The sequence below is a fragment of the Ceratotherium simum genome, chromosome 22 (assembly GCF_057802395.1).
Source record: "Ceratotherium simum simum isolate JZ-2026a chromosome 22, ASM5780239v1, whole genome shotgun sequence".
NCBI lineage: Eukaryota > Metazoa > Chordata > Mammalia > Perissodactyla > Rhinocerotidae > Ceratotherium > Ceratotherium simum.
The window spans coordinates 13,733,379-13,751,247 of record NC_141921.1 but is presented as its reverse complement, the minus strand read 5'-3'; the positions used below and the strand labels follow the sequence as shown (position 1 = coordinate 13,751,247).

Genomic DNA, 17,869 nt, shown 5'->3' with positions numbered 1-17,869 from the left:
ATAGTTAGGCACATGTGTGTGGTGATGGATTATAGTTAGTATTTGGGTGGTGAACATGAAAACATGATGTAATCCATGCAGAAATAGAAGTATAATGTTGTACACCTGAAATTTATACAATGTTACCACAATAAACAAAAAAAACCAGAAAATGTGTAGGTTAAAAATATAGGGTTTTGTTGAAGTCAACTGTCAGAATCTATGAAAATTTCTGCATAAATGTTTATATAATTAATATTACCAGCACAAAAGGCCCCTGCACGCCTTTACCCAATTTTTAAAAATCTAAATACCCAAATAAATATAGTATTTCTGCGTTTAAGAGAGAAAAACTGGGCCGGCCCCATGGCTTAGCGGTTAAGTGCACACGCTCCGCTGCTGGCAGCCCGGGTTCAGATCCCGGGCACACAACGACGCACCACTTCTCCGGCCATGCTGAGGCCGCGTCCCACATACAGCAACTGCAAGGATGTGCAGCTATGACATACAACTATCTACTGGGGCTCTGGGGGAAAGTAAATAAATAAATAAAATCTTTAAAAAAAAAAAAAGAGAGAAAAACTGTTAATGCTTCTTTTCCCTCAATCAAGTCAAATTTCCCTAAGAAGGCACAAATCTCCTTTAAGTTTTACCAAACAGAGAAATTAATTTAAAATATGATGAATAGCAAAAAAGGGTCAACATCTTAAAATTATTAGTAAATTATAGTCGTCCCATTCTTATACCATCTGCCGACTCCTGAATAAGTATTTTCCCAAGGTTTATACTACGGCTATATATCCATGGGCTTCTTAAACAGGTTAAAAATGCAGATGCTTAAAACATCTGAACTCTATTACCTTCACAATACTGAAAGATCAGACAGTAAGTCTATTCAGCAGCTTCAAATTTACAGATGTCCATGAAAGACTAATTTACAATTTTCCCCTTTTAAAAGGAACAATACTTCTGATTCAGCACTGTTATGTAAAAGAAATGTATCCTTTGAGCATGACAACCTATACTTCTCCCATTTGTTTACATCAAGCTGGGAAAGGTTGAGTTCAGATTCAGAATCTGATACTTTCTACAGAGTACTTGCTTTCAATCAATCCATGAGTTCCCATTACCACATTCTATGTGGAAAGTAATTAGAAGTTACCAAATTTAATATACCTACACTTTGTACGAGTTTCTTTATTGTTGTCTAATTTATTTTCCTTAAAAAATTTTTTGTGCTGTGCTGTTTTCTTCATTTTCTAAAGATATTTATTTACTTTTATTTTAATGTCTTTTTGTTTTCTTCATTTAAATCTCCTTATGAATCTTTTCTTTAAAACGATGTTGTTACAGAAATACCCTAACGTCCCTTCCTTCCTAAAGCATCAGGCTTCAGTAACTTCCCAATTCTGAGGTTATAATTATGGCTTGGAAATATGCAGAATTTTTAATTAGCACCACTTAGTAATTAAATTGAGTTTGAAGTGAAGTTATAAACTGAAGAACATGATTACTATCTTCCTATATACAAATCACTTTTTCACTCATCTCTTGGCAATACTTTTATAAAACTTATCATCTAGATTAAGTCACATACATTTTAAGAGATGAGAGATGTCTCTAATTTTACATGTTAAAAGGTGGCTCACGCCAAGATACAGAACTCAGAATGATACAGAATGGAATACAGTGTATCCCTGTCTTCCATACCCATTAGCATAAATTAAGGTCAGAAAAATAAACACTACACAGCACATGGTTCTCAAATAGCATTACTTAAAAGTGATTAATTCATTCTCCTGCCTTCATCTATGAAATCCAAAGTGAAAATCAGAAGATATGCTTATAATATGGCTTTTTTCCAGCCCCTGAGACTACCATACAAGAGCTCATCACCTCAATAAGCGCGCCAACTATCATATTATAAAAGAAAAATACCTGATTTAAACATGACCTGGATCACCCACAAAATCTGATTTCATTTGGAACTTGACATTATAGCCACTTTCAAAATATATATCTCTTTAAAACTCTTCCTCTCCCTCATTTGCCCCCTCAAGTATGAAAATTCTTTCAAATCTATCTCTTACTATAAAACAACTCAAATTGACACTTTTTAATTTAAAATATTTTAAACAAGAACCTTAAAAGTTAACTGATGTAAACCCATACGAAGAATAAAGTTTACAGACTAATAGAGAAATGCCTATATTCATGTTTTCAATATTTCAGTATTAAAGCTGTACACCTTAATTATCTGATTATTCAATTCATTCTTTCAAAAATACACACAAATACACAAAGGACTAGCCTTTTTCAAATAAAACTTTCTCAATCCACTGTCACTGTTCTCTGACACAGGATAAATTTAGATAAATTTACATTTCACATTTGCAAAACAAATTGTGATATACTGTTGTTTTAAAAAGAAACACAGGATTCAACGACTCTCGATAACCAGAAGTAGATTACTTTATACGAAACACCACAATGTACTACTCTTCAAAAGAAAAAAATTTCAAATATGTTAGTTTTACCTGGGGAGGAGAGAGCTAGATGTTTGGGGGAATTGTGTATGTGTTCCTGTGCTTAAAGCTAAAAACAACATCTCTGCAACTCCTTTAAAAATCAATATTTTTTCAATAAATATGAGCATACACTGTACAATAAAATGCATAAAGATAATGTGCACTTCCAGAATGATGTAATAATCCAAACAGGAAAAAATCAGTGTTTTCATCTTCCACATAGCAAGTCAATGTTAAACAATGTCATTTTTTTCCCTTTCTCCCTAACCATTCCACAAATCAGGACCACTGTATTTGTATATTTAATAAGATTAACAAACTGACTAGAAGCTCTGGAGGAGCAAAAGAAATCATTTTTCATTTTCCCACGAACAAAAAGATAAAAGCAAATACGAAGACTTGTTAAAGGAAAAGCATTTGAAAAACCCAACGTGACCAGCTTTTGATTTACCCCAGTCTCACAAGGAAGACAGACCCCACCCCCACTCCAGATTGTGTAGCTTTTTTTTCCTTGGGTGGGGGTGTGGAGAAGAGAAGCTGTCACATTTCCATCTCCGGTTATTGTTAAGTCCCCAGCCTAGATGCCCACGTATCACTGGTCCAGGGAAAAAATATTAAAGCAGATAATTTAAATTGTCTGAAATGCACAGTATTTTGGTTTTTTTCCCCAATTTTAAAGTTAATCATTCCCAGCTTCAATTAGCTAAGACTATAGATTACCTTTGACAGCCTGTCCCTCAAACATTCCCTATAAGACCGCTTGCTCCAGATTCACTAACAATTGTCTCCTCTCTAAACTTAAATTAGAAAAGCGCATTTCCGAAATTAGGAATGCCTTTTTGCATTCCTCCCTATCTTTTTTGCCTTTGGCGTGAGGTGTAGAATGAAGAGTAAAAAAGACACCTATTCGCTCTTCAAACAAAAAGAAATAGGGGTAGAGGGCCAGTGGGAGAAAGAGCAGCAGTGGACCTGAATGAAACGTTGAGAAAAGTTTTTTATGTGACTAGTTTGTCCTTCGGCAGGGGAGCAGGAGTCGGGCAGAAAGCCGGGGTCTCGGCCCAGGGCTCGCGCAGAGAGAAAGCACCTGCCGTGGAGGAGGCCGGGGACCGGAGAGGAGCCGGGAGAGCACCTACCGACTTGCAGCACGTTCTCCACGGAGCCGCTGTCCAGCAGACGGATGCCCCGGCGGAACGGCAGCCCCTCGCCGCCGCCACCGGCCGCTCCGGCCCCCGCGCCCAGACCGGGGGACGCCCCCGCTGCGGCGGCCCCGGGGGCGGAGCCGGCCGGAGCGGCGGCCCCGGGGGGTGGCGGCGGCCCCTCCTCGGCCGGCGAAGCCCCCGCGGCGCCGCCAGCGGCGCCGGCGCCGGGGCCGCCCCGGTACTGGAAGCTGGAGTACATACAGATCTCCCGCTCATTCCGCGGGAAGGACCAGTAGACGATGCGGCGCTGCACCGGCTCCGGGATCCGCTCGAAGCGCTCCTCCACCCGCTCGTACGCCCACTTTTCCGCCACCGTCTTAGCGGCGCAGTCCAGCAAGGACTCGGGCTGCAGGTGGGGGCGGGCCCCGGGGTGCAGGCAGCTGCCGCCGACGCCCCCCACCCCGCCGCCGGCCGTCCCCGGCGACCCGCGAGGGTGGTGAGCCTGCGGGCTGGGCCACGAGCACAGGCGCTTGGCCGGAGAGACTGGCGGCGGCGAGAGCAGCTCCTCCCGCTCACCTCCTTCCGCCATTGCTGGGGACTGACTGACGGAGGCGGCGGGGGAGGCGGCGGCGGCGGAGACCCCGGCCACGGCCACGCGCCCCGCGCAAGCGCCCAGCTGCGGCGTCGGGGTAGGGGGAGAGGGGCGGGGCGAGCAAACGCGCGAGCCGGCCGGCCCGCGTGGGGAGCCTCGGCCCGTCCGGTGCGCGCGCCGCGAGGGCCGACGCGGGCGGCCTGCGGACGAGCGTTTGGCGGCGCGCGCTGTCCGGGCCGCCGCGAGCGCGAGACGGGGCGGGAGCGAGCGCGGGCCGGCGGCGCGCACTAGGAGCAGACAGCCCAGAACGCGCACCGAGCGCTCGCGCGGGGCCGACGGCCACCTAGGGGCGAGCAGCGCCGTGCACCCTCGCCAGTCCGCGCGCCTCCAACCCACCTGCCGGCCGGCCAGCGAGGGGCGGAATGTGTCGCCAAGTGAAATGGCCGTGCCGCCTCCGTGACGTTCTAGGCTTGCGGGGCACAGGAAGAGAGAAAACTCAAAATCAGCCTCCTGTGGTAGATTGACGAGACAAGAGACTGTCACGGCCGAGCGGAGGATCTGGCAGAAAAATGCTAGGAAGACACTAGGAAAAAATCGGGAAGTTCGAGTGATAAAAACTCTCCTCACGCCACAACAATGTAGAATAAAGTCGGCGGTCCCTTCAGAGCCTGGCAAAGTGGCACGAGCCCCTGACCGCACAGTGGGGCGCCAAGATTTCACCGCCACAGCGGCTGCACCCTCCTAGGATTTTGGAGAGTTTAGCATCTTGCATCCTAAGAAACAAAACACTTTCTGTATGGTTTTTGGTAGAATTCTCTGATCCCCTGCCTCAGTCTAAATCAGGTCTTTCATGTTTTCCTTGCTTGGCTCAGTCTTCTACACCTTCATATTACTTATAACAAATTGTATACACATTTTTATATATTTGTGTAATGTCTGACTGCCCAACTGACTGTAAACTCCATGAGAGCAAAGACCATGTCCATTTTCCTTACTATAATTTATCCTCTGCCTGGCGTATAGTGGGTGCTGGAGAATGGCAACTTCACCACTAACCCCCTCATAAACAACACGGAGTTATAAGCAACGGTCTGTTAGTCAAGAAAACTCAGATTGTTTCAGATTTGTTGACAAACTAATCTCTACAACTTTAAAATGTTTCAAGGACTATGTTAAGATAGTTCCTTTAGTTGCCTTCTCCCTTCAAAATAAACGAGTCCTAGAGTGTACTATAAGGTAAGAATAAGAAGAGAGGAAATGATTAGAGACAGACTGGAGCCAAAGTAGTTTGGTTGGCTGTAATCTCAGAATTAAAGAGCATAGACTATGGAGTTAGAATTGGGTGTGAATCACACTTGCTACTTGTGTGATGCTAGTCATGACTCAGTTAAATCACTTGTAAAAGGGAGCTAGTAATAATGTCTGTACATATAACTGTTGTAGGAATTAGAAATAATTCTAATCAAGTGCTCATTCAGTGGAGTAGATACTCAATAAATACCTGTTTATCTCTCTAAACAGATTTATGTCTATAAATATCTAAATGGATTATTGTAAAGTAGCATAATCTCTACTCCTCCTTAAATCTGGTACCACAACTATAGACTCTAATGGCACCCATTCTTTTCCTTCCTAGAACTTATCAGAGTTTATTTTGGAGGTGAGTATTCCTTTAATGCCTTTCTCCCAGACTTGATTATGAGCTATATAAGGGCAGAAAGCATTTCTATGTAAGGGCCTATCTCTAACACTTGCCATAATGCCTGCACAAGGAAAGTATTCAAACAAGTTTTGCTTTCCATAACAATGAATATATTACTCTGATTTATTTATTTATTTTCGGCTTTTACCACTTTTTTAATTTTTTGGTTATTGCAGTAACATTGGTTTATAACATTGTATAAATTTCAGGTGTACATCATTATACTTCTATTTCTGCATAGATTACATCATGTTCACCACCCAAATACTAATTACAACCCATCACCACACACACGTACCAAATTATCCCTTTCACCCTCCTCCCTCCCCCCTTCCCCTCTGGTAACCACCAGTCCAATCTCTGTCTCTATGTGTTTGTTTGTTGTTGTTATTATCTACTACGTAATGAGTGAGATCATACAGTATTTGATCTTCTCCCTCTGACTTATTTCACTTTGCATAATACCCTCAATGTCCATCCATGTTGTCACAAATGGCTGGATTTCATCGTTTCTTATGGCTGAGTAGTATTCCATGGTGTATATATACCACATCTTCCTTATCCATTCGTCCCTTGATGGGCACTTAGGTTGCTTCCAAGTCTTGGCTATTGTGAATAACGCTGCAGTGAACACAGGGGTGCATGTATCTTTACACATTGGTGTTTTCAAGTTCTTTGGATAAATACCCAGCCGTGGAATAGCTGGATCATATGGTAGTTCTATCCTTGATTTTTTGAGGAATCTCCATACTGTTTTCCATAGTGGCTGCACCAGTTTGCACTCCCACCAGCAGTGTATGAGACTTGCCTTTTCTCCACATCCTCTCCAACACTTGTTGTTTCCTGTCTTGTTAATTATAGCCATTCTGACGGGCGTGAGGTGATATCTCATTGTAGTTTTGATTTGCATTTCCCTGATAGCTAATGATGTTGAACATCTTTTCATGTACCTGTTGGCCATCTGTATATCTTCTTTGGAGAAATGTCTGTTCAGGCCTTTTGCCCATTTTTGAATTGGGTTAGTAGGTTTTTTGTTGTTGAGATGCATCAGTTCTTTGTATATTTTGGAGATTAAGCCTTTATCAGATGTATGGTTTGCAAATATCTTCTCCCAATTGTTAGGTTGTCTTTTCGTTTTGTTGATGGTTTCCTTTGCTGTGCAGAAGCTTTTTAGTTTGATGTAGTCCCATTTGTTTATTTTTTCTATTGTTTCTCTTGCCCGGTCAGACATGGTGCTTGAAAATATGTTGCTAAGACCAATGTCGAAGAGCGTACTGCCTATGTTTTCTTCTAGAAGTTTCATAGTTTCAGGTCTTACATTCAAGTCTTTAATCCATTTGGAGTTAATTTTTGTGTATGGTGTAACATAAAGGTCTACTTTCATTTTTTTGCATGTGGCTATCCAGTTTTCCCAACACCATTTGTTGAAGAGACTTTATTTTCTCCATTGTTTGTTCTTGGCTCCTTTGTCAAAGATTAGCTGTCCATAGGTGTGTGGGTTCATTTCTGGGCTTTCCATTGTATTCCATTGATCTGTGTGTCTGTTTTTGTGCCAGTACCATGCTGTTTTGATTACTATAGCTTTGTAGTATATTTTGAAATCAGGGAGTGTGATACCTCCAGCTTTGTTCCTTTTTCTCAGGATTCCTTTAGCTATTCAGGGTCTTTTGTTGTTCCATATAAATTTTAGGATTCTTTGTTCTATTTCTGTGAAAAAAAATGTTGGAACTTTAATAGGGATTGCATTGAATCTATAGATTGCTTTAGGAAGTATGGACATCTTAACTATGTTAATTCTTCCAATCCAAGAGCATGGAATATCTTTCCATTTCTTTGTGTCTTCTTCAATTTCTTTCAGCAAGGTTTTATAGTTTTCGGTGTACAGATCTTTCACCTCTTTGGTTAAGTTTATTCCTAGGCATTTTATTCTTTTTGTTGCAATTGTAAATGGGATTGTATTCTTAATTTCTCTTTCTGCTAATTCGTTGTTAGTGTATAGAAATGCAACTGATTTTTGTATGTTGATTTTGTATCCTGCAACTTTACCATATTCCTTTATTACTTCTGAAAGTTTTCTGGTGGATTCTTTAGGGTTTTCTATATATAAAATCATGTCATCTGCAAATAGTGATAGTTTCACTTCTTCCTTTCCAATTTGGATCCCTTTTATTTCTTTTTCTTGCCTGATTGCTCTGGCTAGGACTTCCAGTACTATGTTAAATAGGAGTGGTGAGAGTGGGCATCCTTGTCTGGTTCCTGTTCTTAGAGGGATAGCTTTCAGTTTTTCACCATTGAGGATGATATTAGCTGTGGGTTTCTCATATATGGCTTTAGTATGTTGAGGTTCTTTCCTTCTATACCCATTTTATTCAGAGTTTTTATCATAAATGGATGCTGTATCTTGTCAAATGCTTTCTCTGCATCTATTGAGATGATCATGTGATTTTTATTCTTCATTTTATTAATGTGGTGTATCACATTGATTGATTTGCGAATGTTGAACCATCCCTTCATACCTCGAATAAATCCCAGTTGATCATGGTGTATCTTTTTAATGTATTGTTGTATGCGATTTGCTAGTATTTTGTTGAGGATTTTTGCATCGAGGTTCATCAGTGATATTGGCCTGTAATTTTCTTTTTTTTGTGTTGTCCTTGTCTGGTTTTGGTATCAGGGTAATGTTGGCTTTGTAGAATGAGTTAAGGAGCTTCCCCCCCCTTCAGTTTTTTGGAATAGTTTGAGAAGGATAGGTATTAAGTCTTTGAATGTTTGGTAGAATTTACCAGGGAAGCCATCTGGCCCTGGACTTTTATTTTTGGGGAGGTTTTTGATTACTGTTTCAATCTCCTTACTGGTGATTGGTCTATTCAAATTCTCTATTTCTTCTCAATCCAGTTTTGGAAGGTTGTGTGATTCTAAGAATTTATCCATTTCTTCTAGATTGTCGAATTAGTTGGCATATAGCTTTTCATAGTATTCTCTTATAATCTTTTGTATTTCTGAGGTGTCTGTTGTAATTTCTGCTCTTTCATTTCTGACTTTACTTATTTGAGCCTTCTCTCTTTTTTTTTGGTGAGTCTAGCTAAATGTTTGTCAATTTTGTTTATCTTTTCAAAGAACCAGCTCTTGGTTTTATTAATTTTTTCTATTATTTTTTAGTCTCTATTTCATTTATGTCTGCTCTGATTTTTATTATCTCCCTTCTTCTATTGATTTTGGGCTTTGTTCTTTTTCCAGTTCCTTTAGGTGCATTGTTAGATTGTTTATTTGAGATTTTTCTTGTTTGTTGAGATAGGCCTGTATTGCTATAAACTTCCCTCTTAGAACCGCTTTTGCTGTATCCCATAAATTCTGGCATGTTATATTTTCATTTTCATTTGTCTCCAGGTATTTTTTGATTTCTTCATTGACCCAATCGTTGTTCAGTAGCATTTTGTTTAATCTCCACATATTTGTGGCTTCTGATTTTCTTCCTATAGTTGATTTCTAGTTTCACACCATTGTGGTCAGAAAAGATACTTGGTATTATTTCAATCTTCTTAAATTTATGGAGACTTGTTTTGTGGCCTAATATGTGATCAATCCTGGAGAATGTTCCATGTGCATTTGAAAAGAACGTGTATTCTTCGGTTTTTGGATGGAATGCTCTGTATATATCTACTAGGTCCATCTGTTCTAGTGTGTCATTTAAGGCCAATGTTTCCTTATTGATCTTGTGTTTTGATGAGCTATCCATTGCTGTAAGTGGAGTGTTAAAGTCCCCTACTATTATTGTGTTACTATTTCTCTTTTTATGTCTGTTAATAATTGCTTTATATATTTAGGTGCTCCTACGTTGGGTGCATAGATATTTACAAGTGTTATATCCTCTTGTTGGATTGTTCCCTTGATCATTATGTAATTGCCTTCTTTGTCTCTTTTTATGGTTTTTGTTTTAAAGTCTATTTTGTCTGATATGAGTATTGCTACCCCAGCTTTCTTTTCATTGCCATTTGCATGGAGTATCTTTTTCCATCCCTTCACTTTCAGTTTGTGAGTGTCTTTAGGTCTGAAGTGTGTCTCTTTTATGCAGCATATATATGGGTCTTGTTTTTTAATCCAATCAGCCACCCTATGCCTTTTAATTGGAGCATTTACTCCATTCACGTTTAAAGTAGCTATTGATAAGTATGTACTTACTGCCATTTTTTAACTTTTTTTCTCAGTGTTTTAGTTGTCCTCTATACAGAATTGATGCTCTCTTTTGTTTGACCTCTGTCTGAAAGCTCTACTCTTTAACTCCCCTCCTCCCTCCTTTTATGTTTTTGATATCATATCTAAGTCTTTTTTGTGCGTTTGTACCCATTACCCTCTTATCGTGGAAATAGATAATTTTTCCTATTTGTGATCTTCTCTTTTCCCCTTAAATCAGTCCCTTTAACATTTCTTGTAGCACTGGTTTCTTGGTGACAAATTCCTTTAATTTTTGCTTGTCTGGGAAACTTTTTATCTCTCCTTCCATTTTGAATGATAACCTTGCCGGGTAGAGTATTCTTGGCTGTAAGTTTTTTCCTTTTAGCACTTTAAATATATCATGCCACTCTCTTCTAGCCTGTAAGGTTTCTGCTGAGAAGTCATCTGATAGCCTTATGGGGTTTCCTTTGTATATAACTTGACTTTCTCTTGTGGCTTTTAGGATTCTCTCTTTATCTTTAATTCTGGACATTTTGATTATGATGTGTCTTGGTGTGGGCCTCTTTGGGTTTATCTTGTTTGGGGCTCTCTGTGCTTCCTGTACCTGGATGTCTGTTTCTTTCCTTAGGTTAGGGAAGTTTTCATCTATTATTTCTTGAAATAGATTCTCTGCACCTTTGTCTCGCTCTTCTCCTTCCAGGACACCTATAACACAGATGTTAGTGTGCTTGATGTTGTCCCAGAGGACCCTTAGACTGTCCTCACTCTTTTTAATTCTTTTCTTTTTTACCTGGTCATCTTGGATGATTTCGTCTGGTCTTTCGTCCAGCTCACAGATCCGTTCTTCTGTATCCTCTACTCTGCTTTTGAGTCCCTCTAGTGAATTTTTCATTTCCAGTATTGTATTCTTCATTTCTGATTGGTTCTTTTTTATATCTTCCATTTCTTCATTGACATTCTCACTGAGTTCATCTATTCTTCTCCCCAGATCAGTGAGCATCCTTAGCACTCTTAGTTTGAACACTCTGTCAGGTAGGTTGCTCATTTCTGTTTCACTTAGTTCCTTTTCTGGGGTTTTGTCCTGTTCCCTTACTTGGAATGTATTCCTTTGCCTCCTCATTTTGCCTCTTTCCCTGTGCTTGTGTCTACGTATTAGGTAGGTCAGCTACATCTCCTACTCTTGGATAGGTGACCTTATATAAGTGATGCCTTAGGAGGCATGCAGTGTGCTTCCCTCAGTTCTCTATGTTCCAGAGATAACCCCTATGTGGGCTACGTGTGTCCTTCTGTTGTGGCCTGTTTGCTCTCCCTGTAGGCGCCCAGGGAGGCCGAGTTATGTTCCTGGCCAGCTGTTGTAATGCTCAGCTGCTTGTAGTTGTTGTGGGCCCTTCAGTCTCTTTATCGCGTGTGGGGAGCCCCAGCACAGTTGGCAGCAAGTTCTAATACCACATTTGTGTTTCAGTATTTCTTTTAAGTGAGTAGGCCCCCAGCATGGCAGGTTGTTAGGCTCAGGGGCTTACAAATGCTATAAGCCTCCAGCCTTTAGATCTCTTGTCAGCTCTCTTAGGATTGCAGCTGGGTGGGTCTGGCCTGAGGTACGGGAGCACCCAATTGTTTCAGGCTTTTGAAGGTGGGGCACACCCCCTATGTGGGTCTTTGAGAAGCACAAATCTTCTGCAGCTGACAAGCCCTTCCGCCCACAGGTCCACACACACAGTCAACCCGGTCCTGCCCCATGTGTGCACCCCGAACTCCTGAAGTGGACCCAGTCTCTCCATGGCGGGAGCCCCACACGCTCCACCACTGCCCCACACTCTCCACCCACTCCTTGTGCGTGCCCTGCCCCACTGAAGTGGGCTCAGTTGCCAGGCTGCAGAGAATCCAGTCACCAATCTATGCAGGTCCACAAGTTGCCTGAGGGCTTGTTGTTGGGTGGGCCAGTCTCTAGGGTTGGCTGCCCACCCTGGCTGAGCTGGATTAAATCGGTGCTCTAGTGGGTGGGGCAGACCTGGGCTAGCAGGTCCCAGGGAGAACTCCAATGGCGTCTGTGTCAGTAGGCCCACACCAGGCCACAACAATGGCCGCCGCCAATGTCCCAGTCCCTGGAGAGCTCTCACCTCTCACTGCAATGCACTCAGAGCCTATTAGGTGAGTCTCTTTTCACCAAAGCACTGTGTACCTTTCTTTCTGGTGATTTTAGGTTGCTTTCTGAAATGGGTGAGTGTGTGCGTGGGCCCTTTAAGAGCCAGTTTTACTTTATTTGTGAACCAGCTTTTCTGGGGGTACTCCCTAATGTTTTAGTGTCAGGCAAAGTCAGATATTATGCCACTCGTCTCGATTGTGCTGGGTCCACAAAATGCCCACAGCGGGGGCGCTCCTCAGCTCAGGGCCCCACTCCTCCAGGGAGGGCTGCGTACCTGTCGGCTGCTCCCCAGCAGCTGTGAGGCACTGTGGTTTGTGAATGCGGCGTTTTTCTTCTCCAGAAGGGGGTTTCTGCCTCTTCCACCTGGATTAAGATTGTCCTTTGTTGCAGGAGTTCCTCTTATCCAGTTTTCATTTCTGTCTCAGGGGTAAATTTTCCAAGAGTAGTTGTAAATTGGCTGTATCCGTGGGAGGAGGTGATTTCTGAGTCTGCCTACGCTGCCATCTTGACTTCTCTCTCCCTATTACTCTGATTTAAACAACTGCTAGAAAAGATAGTTAAAAGAGGTTGGGATATAGGAAGAAATGTTACTTAAACATATTTATTAAGAGTTAAATTTGATTCTTATGAGGTTGATTTAACTAGGTCCTTTTTTCTTATTTTGAGGACATTAAAGAATACAGAAAAGTACAAAGAATAGCATCATCTATACCCATGTTCTCACCACTCAGAATTAATAATTATTACTTAATATCGTGACCATAGAAGAACTACACAACTTGAATGTAGGCAATGAAGACATTAAAATTGTTAAAGATTTTGTTTACCATGGTTCAGTCCTCAATTTAAATGGAGACTGCAGCCAAGAAATCAAGAGAAGACTGAGACTTGGAAGGGCAGCAAGGAAAGAAATAGGAAAGATCATCAAGTGCAAGGAAGTCTCATTATAAACTAAGGCCAAGATTATCCACACCGTCGTATTCCCAATTACCATGTACAGGTGTGAAAGCTGGACAGTGAAGAAGGCTGATAGGAAAAAAAGTGATTCATTTGAAATATGGCTGTGGAGAGCCCTATGGATACCCTGGACTGCTAGAAAGATGAACAAGTGGGTCCTAGAGCAATTAAGCCTGAATTGTCACTGGAGGCAAAAATGATAAAACTGAGGCTGTCTTACTTTGGGCACATCATGATAAGGCAGGATTCTCCGGAAAAAGACAATAATGCTGGGGAAAGTAGAAGGCAACAGGAAAAGAGGAGGAGCCAATTTGAGACGGATTGACTCCATGAAGGAAGCCGTGCATCTACAGAAGCCTAGCAGGGCTGTTGAGGACAGGATATTGTGGACATCACTCATTCATAGGGTCACCAGGAGTTGGAGCCGACTTGACAGCATATAACAACAGAAACTGAACATGTCAAAAGTCTACTTTAACCACCTCCATATATCATCCCCAGGAGCAAGTACAACGTGAGTTTGGAGTCCATTTTTAAATTATGGATGTGTGTGTGTGTGTGTGTGTGTGTGTAACATTGTTTTGTGTATATTTCATTTAATTAAATGGTATCACACTGCCTACCATCATACTGGTACCTTTCTTTCTTCTGTGCATACTGATACACAAAGATCTCACTCATTCCTTTTAAGTGCTATAAAATATTCCATCTTAAGAATATATCACATTTTCTTTCAAAGCCTACCGCCACCACTTGTTAGCTATATATACCTTAAAAAGTGACTTAAACCTTCGGTGCCTCAGTTTTCTAATTTATAAAATGGAGATAATAAGAGTTCTTACCTAATAAGGTTGTTTTGTAATTAATATATGTGAATTGCATGGAACTGTACCTAGCACATGGTAAGTACTCGATAAATGTTAGCTATTATTTGTGTATTTATTTATCTCACTAATGACTGACATTTAGGTTGTTTCCAATATTTTTTATTATTGTAAACTGTACTTCAATGAACATTCAGTACTACAGTGAACATTGTTGTCTGGATCTCCCTGTATATATATTCTAGAATTTCTCCTTGGGATATAGGCAGAATGGAATTACTGATCATAGGATATAAACACTTTCGGTTTTGCTAAATGCTGCCAATTTGTGTTCCAGTGTAGCTGTACCAACGTATTATTCATGCTGAGTAACAAATAACTCTAAAACTGAGCGGTTGCAAATAACTAGTAATCTATTAACTTTCACAGTTTCTATGAGTAAGGAATTTAGGAGCAACTTGGCTGTGTGGTTCGCATTCAGAATCTCTCATGAAGTTGGCATTAGATGTTAGCTGAGGGTGCAGTCATCTAAAAACTCGACTGGGGCTGGAGGATCTTCTTCCAAAATGACTCACTCACATGGCTGGTAAATTGGTGCTGGCTCTTGGTAGGAGGGCTCAGTTCCTCTCCAAATGGGCCTCTCCAATGGGCTGTTTGAGTATCTTTATTGCATGGCTGATTTTCTCCAAAGGAATCAAGAGAGCAAAGTAGAAGCTGCAATGCCTTTTATGGCCTCAGAAGTCACACACTATCACTTCTGCTGTATTCTATCCTATCAGACCAGCCCTGATTCAGTGCAGGAGAAGACTACACAGAAGCATGAATACCAGGAGGAGGCAAGGAATCACGGGAAGCCACAACCAGCTCCCACCAGCACCGAGTAAGAGTACTATTTCCCTATATCCTCACCAATATGCAATATTGTCAGACTTTATAATTCTTAACAGCCTGATTAGCAAGAAATGTTTTCTCTTTATTTTTCTTTGGTTACTGGTGAGGTTGAGCATCATTTTATATATTTTTGGCCATCGTACATCCTCTTCTGTTAATTACCTAATTACATCTCTTTTTTTTCTACTTGATAGTTTAACATTTTCTTGATTTCTAGTACTCTACATGTAATATTCATTGCAAATTTCTTCCAATGTGTCTCTTGTCTTTTAACTTTAATATGTCTTTTACTATATTTTTCTATACTAAAGGTTTAAATTCTGATGAAATCAAATTATCTAACTTTTCTCTTACGTTTTGTACATATTATTTATGTAAATATTATTTATTTAAGGAAGCCTTCCATATTCTGTATTTTCTTCTAGTAGCTTTGGAGTTTTTTTCACTTTTAGGTCTTTTTTCCCATCTGGAATGTATTTGCTTTTCTTTCTATGGACATAATTTTAATTTTTTCTATACGGAGAGCTGTTAATTGCTCTAAAACCATTTGTTAAATAATTCGGCCTTTCCTCCATTGATCTGTGACATACAGAGTTCTCTAATATGGATTTATTTCTGGGCCTTATTTTCTATTTCACTTACCTTTTTATCTCTTCCTGTTCCAATGATACACTTTTAATTAATAATTAAATTTGTTAATATGTAATTAAATTTGGAAATGTTTAGATGACTGGTAGGATAAATCATCCTTCTTTGTCCTTATTTTTCGAATTTTCCTTAGCTATCCATGCACCTTTTTATCCTTCCATATGAATCTTATAATCAATTTTACAATGTTTCCCAAAAAGTCCTGCAGGAATTTTTTTTTGTAATTACATTGAATTTATAGATCACTTTAGGGACAACTAATATCTTTATAATTGAGTCTTCATAAATATAGTATATCTCTTCATTTATATGGGTCTTCTTTATCAATCATTTTAAAAGAAGTAAATATATCATTATTACTCTTATATTTATTTTGTGACCCTAGTTATTGCTAGATTTTTTCCAAAATACCATTATTAAACAAGAAATAATCTTACCTCTGGTAGCTTAATATCTAGTTAGTGAGATAAGACGAAACGTTAAATAACAGTAAAAAACTGGACTAATACAAAAAAATAATAGCTTCAGAGAATTGTCAAGTGACTTGAAGAAACAGTAATTATTTGGGGAATCAGAAGAAAGATCACTTTGAGTAGAAATTGTGAGAGGAAGCTCTACTGTAGTCTTATGTCATCTAGATCTTGGAGAATGAGTAGGATTCAAATAGGCCCAAAGGCTTAGGGAGGGAATTTCAATTGGGTTGAACAACTTCAGCAAAAACCCAAAAAATGAAAAGTACAAGACATTTTCATAGAACAGTTAAAAAGAAATCTGTTTGGCTATAAAAGTGGGAAATAAAGATTAGAAAAGTCTCTTAAAGCCAAATTATGAATAATCTTAAGTGCCAGGTTAAGGAAGTTGAAGTTGAGAATATAGTATGACCAATGGGGTACTAAGACAGTGAAGGTTGTTAGACATCTATATGGCATTATAACACTGAATATAACCTATTTTTATCACATCTTTTCCCGCATTAGTCTGTGCTTTGTACTTAGCGCATAATAGATCCTCAATAAATGTTTCATGAATGAATGAATGATCTGGCTGTGATGTGGAGAATCTATTTGAAGGGGAGAAACGGGAGACATAGAAACATTTTAGATACCTATTCCAATAATTTGGTCATGAGTTGTTAGTGGCCTCAATTCAGATGACAGTAGAAAAAGAAAAATTTCCCTGAATAAAGTGTTTTTGCCCTATTGCTCCTAAAAACTGACACAATGAATATTTATTAACATCCACGTTGTACCTTAGAGTAGCAGGGTGATTTTTTTTTTCGTGGACAGACCATGAAGCTACATTTTATGTTTTCTGGTATATTTGCCGTTTTTATTTTTTATTTATTTATTTTTTTTTTTGAGGAAGATCAGCCCTGAGCTAACATCCATGCTAATCCTCCTCATTTTTTGTTGTTGTTTTTTGCTGAGGAAGACCGGCTCTGAGCTAACACCTATTGCCAATCCTCCTCCTTTTTTTTTTTCTCCAAAGCCCCAGTAGATAGCTGTATGTCATAGTTACACATTCTTCTAGTTGCTGTATGTGGGACTCAGCCTCAGCATGGCGGGAGAAGCGGTGCGCGACGCACTGGGGATCTGAACCCTGGCCGCCAGTAGCGGAGCGCACGCACTTAACTGCTAAGCCATGGGGCCGGCCCCTATTTGCCGTTTTTAAACAAATACAAATAAATAAACTACTATATGTGAGGCATTAGAAGTTAAATATAGTGAAGGATACTAGGTTGTTTAAGACAGTCTGGGCATTGAGAATGGAAAAAAACATATGTGGGCCTGAGCTGGGACTGGGAATTGATACAGAGGAAGTTGCAGAGAGATAAGGATATCTAGTAATGATACTTAAAATTGATACAATGTTTTACATTTTTTAGCTGGGATATAAAGAATTGCTGAAGAAAATTCACTGAATTGTGCTGACCAAGAATACTAATTTCATTTGTGCCTTAAATGCTGCTTAGTAACCCTATTCATCCCTAATAGACTAGCACCTTTATCCCCATTTTACTTATGAAGAAAGGCTAAGAGAAGTTGTGTCTTAATCAACGTCACTAGCAAGTGAATGACAGAACCAGAATTCAAATCCACATTGTTGAATTCTGAGTCCAGTGAAATTTCCTTTCTACACCATAGTTGTCTCACCTGGGAGCCAGAGGATTTTATAAGGATAGAATCAAAGTGACCATATTTTCCATCTCCTGGACAGGGACTCAAATTTGGCTAGAGAGGGGCTATCAGATTGATTAACTAAGAAGGGAATAGGCAATTAGATTTCTTAGTGA

At 40.1% G+C, this 17,869-nt stretch overlaps 1 protein-coding gene across 2 annotated transcripts in view; it reads right to left on the bottom strand.

Annotated features, from left to right (window-relative positions):
• The window catches only part of ZSWIM5 (zinc finger SWIM-type containing 5), a 244,833-nt gene extending 240,447 nt beyond the window's left edge, over nt 1-4,386 (bottom strand). Inside the window, exon 1 of one of the 2 annotated variants that reach the window (XM_087446045.1) lies at nt 3,641-4,386. In XM_087446045.1, coding sequence (XP_087302171.1) covers nt 3,641-4,235 — 595 coding nt within the window. In that variant the 5' untranslated portion in view covers nt 4,236-4,386. The remainder of the gene's footprint in view (nt 1-3,640) is intronic. The other variant, XM_004442012.3, reaches the window with a different exon arrangement.
• Nucleotides 4,387-17,869: the final 13,483 nt, after the last annotated feature.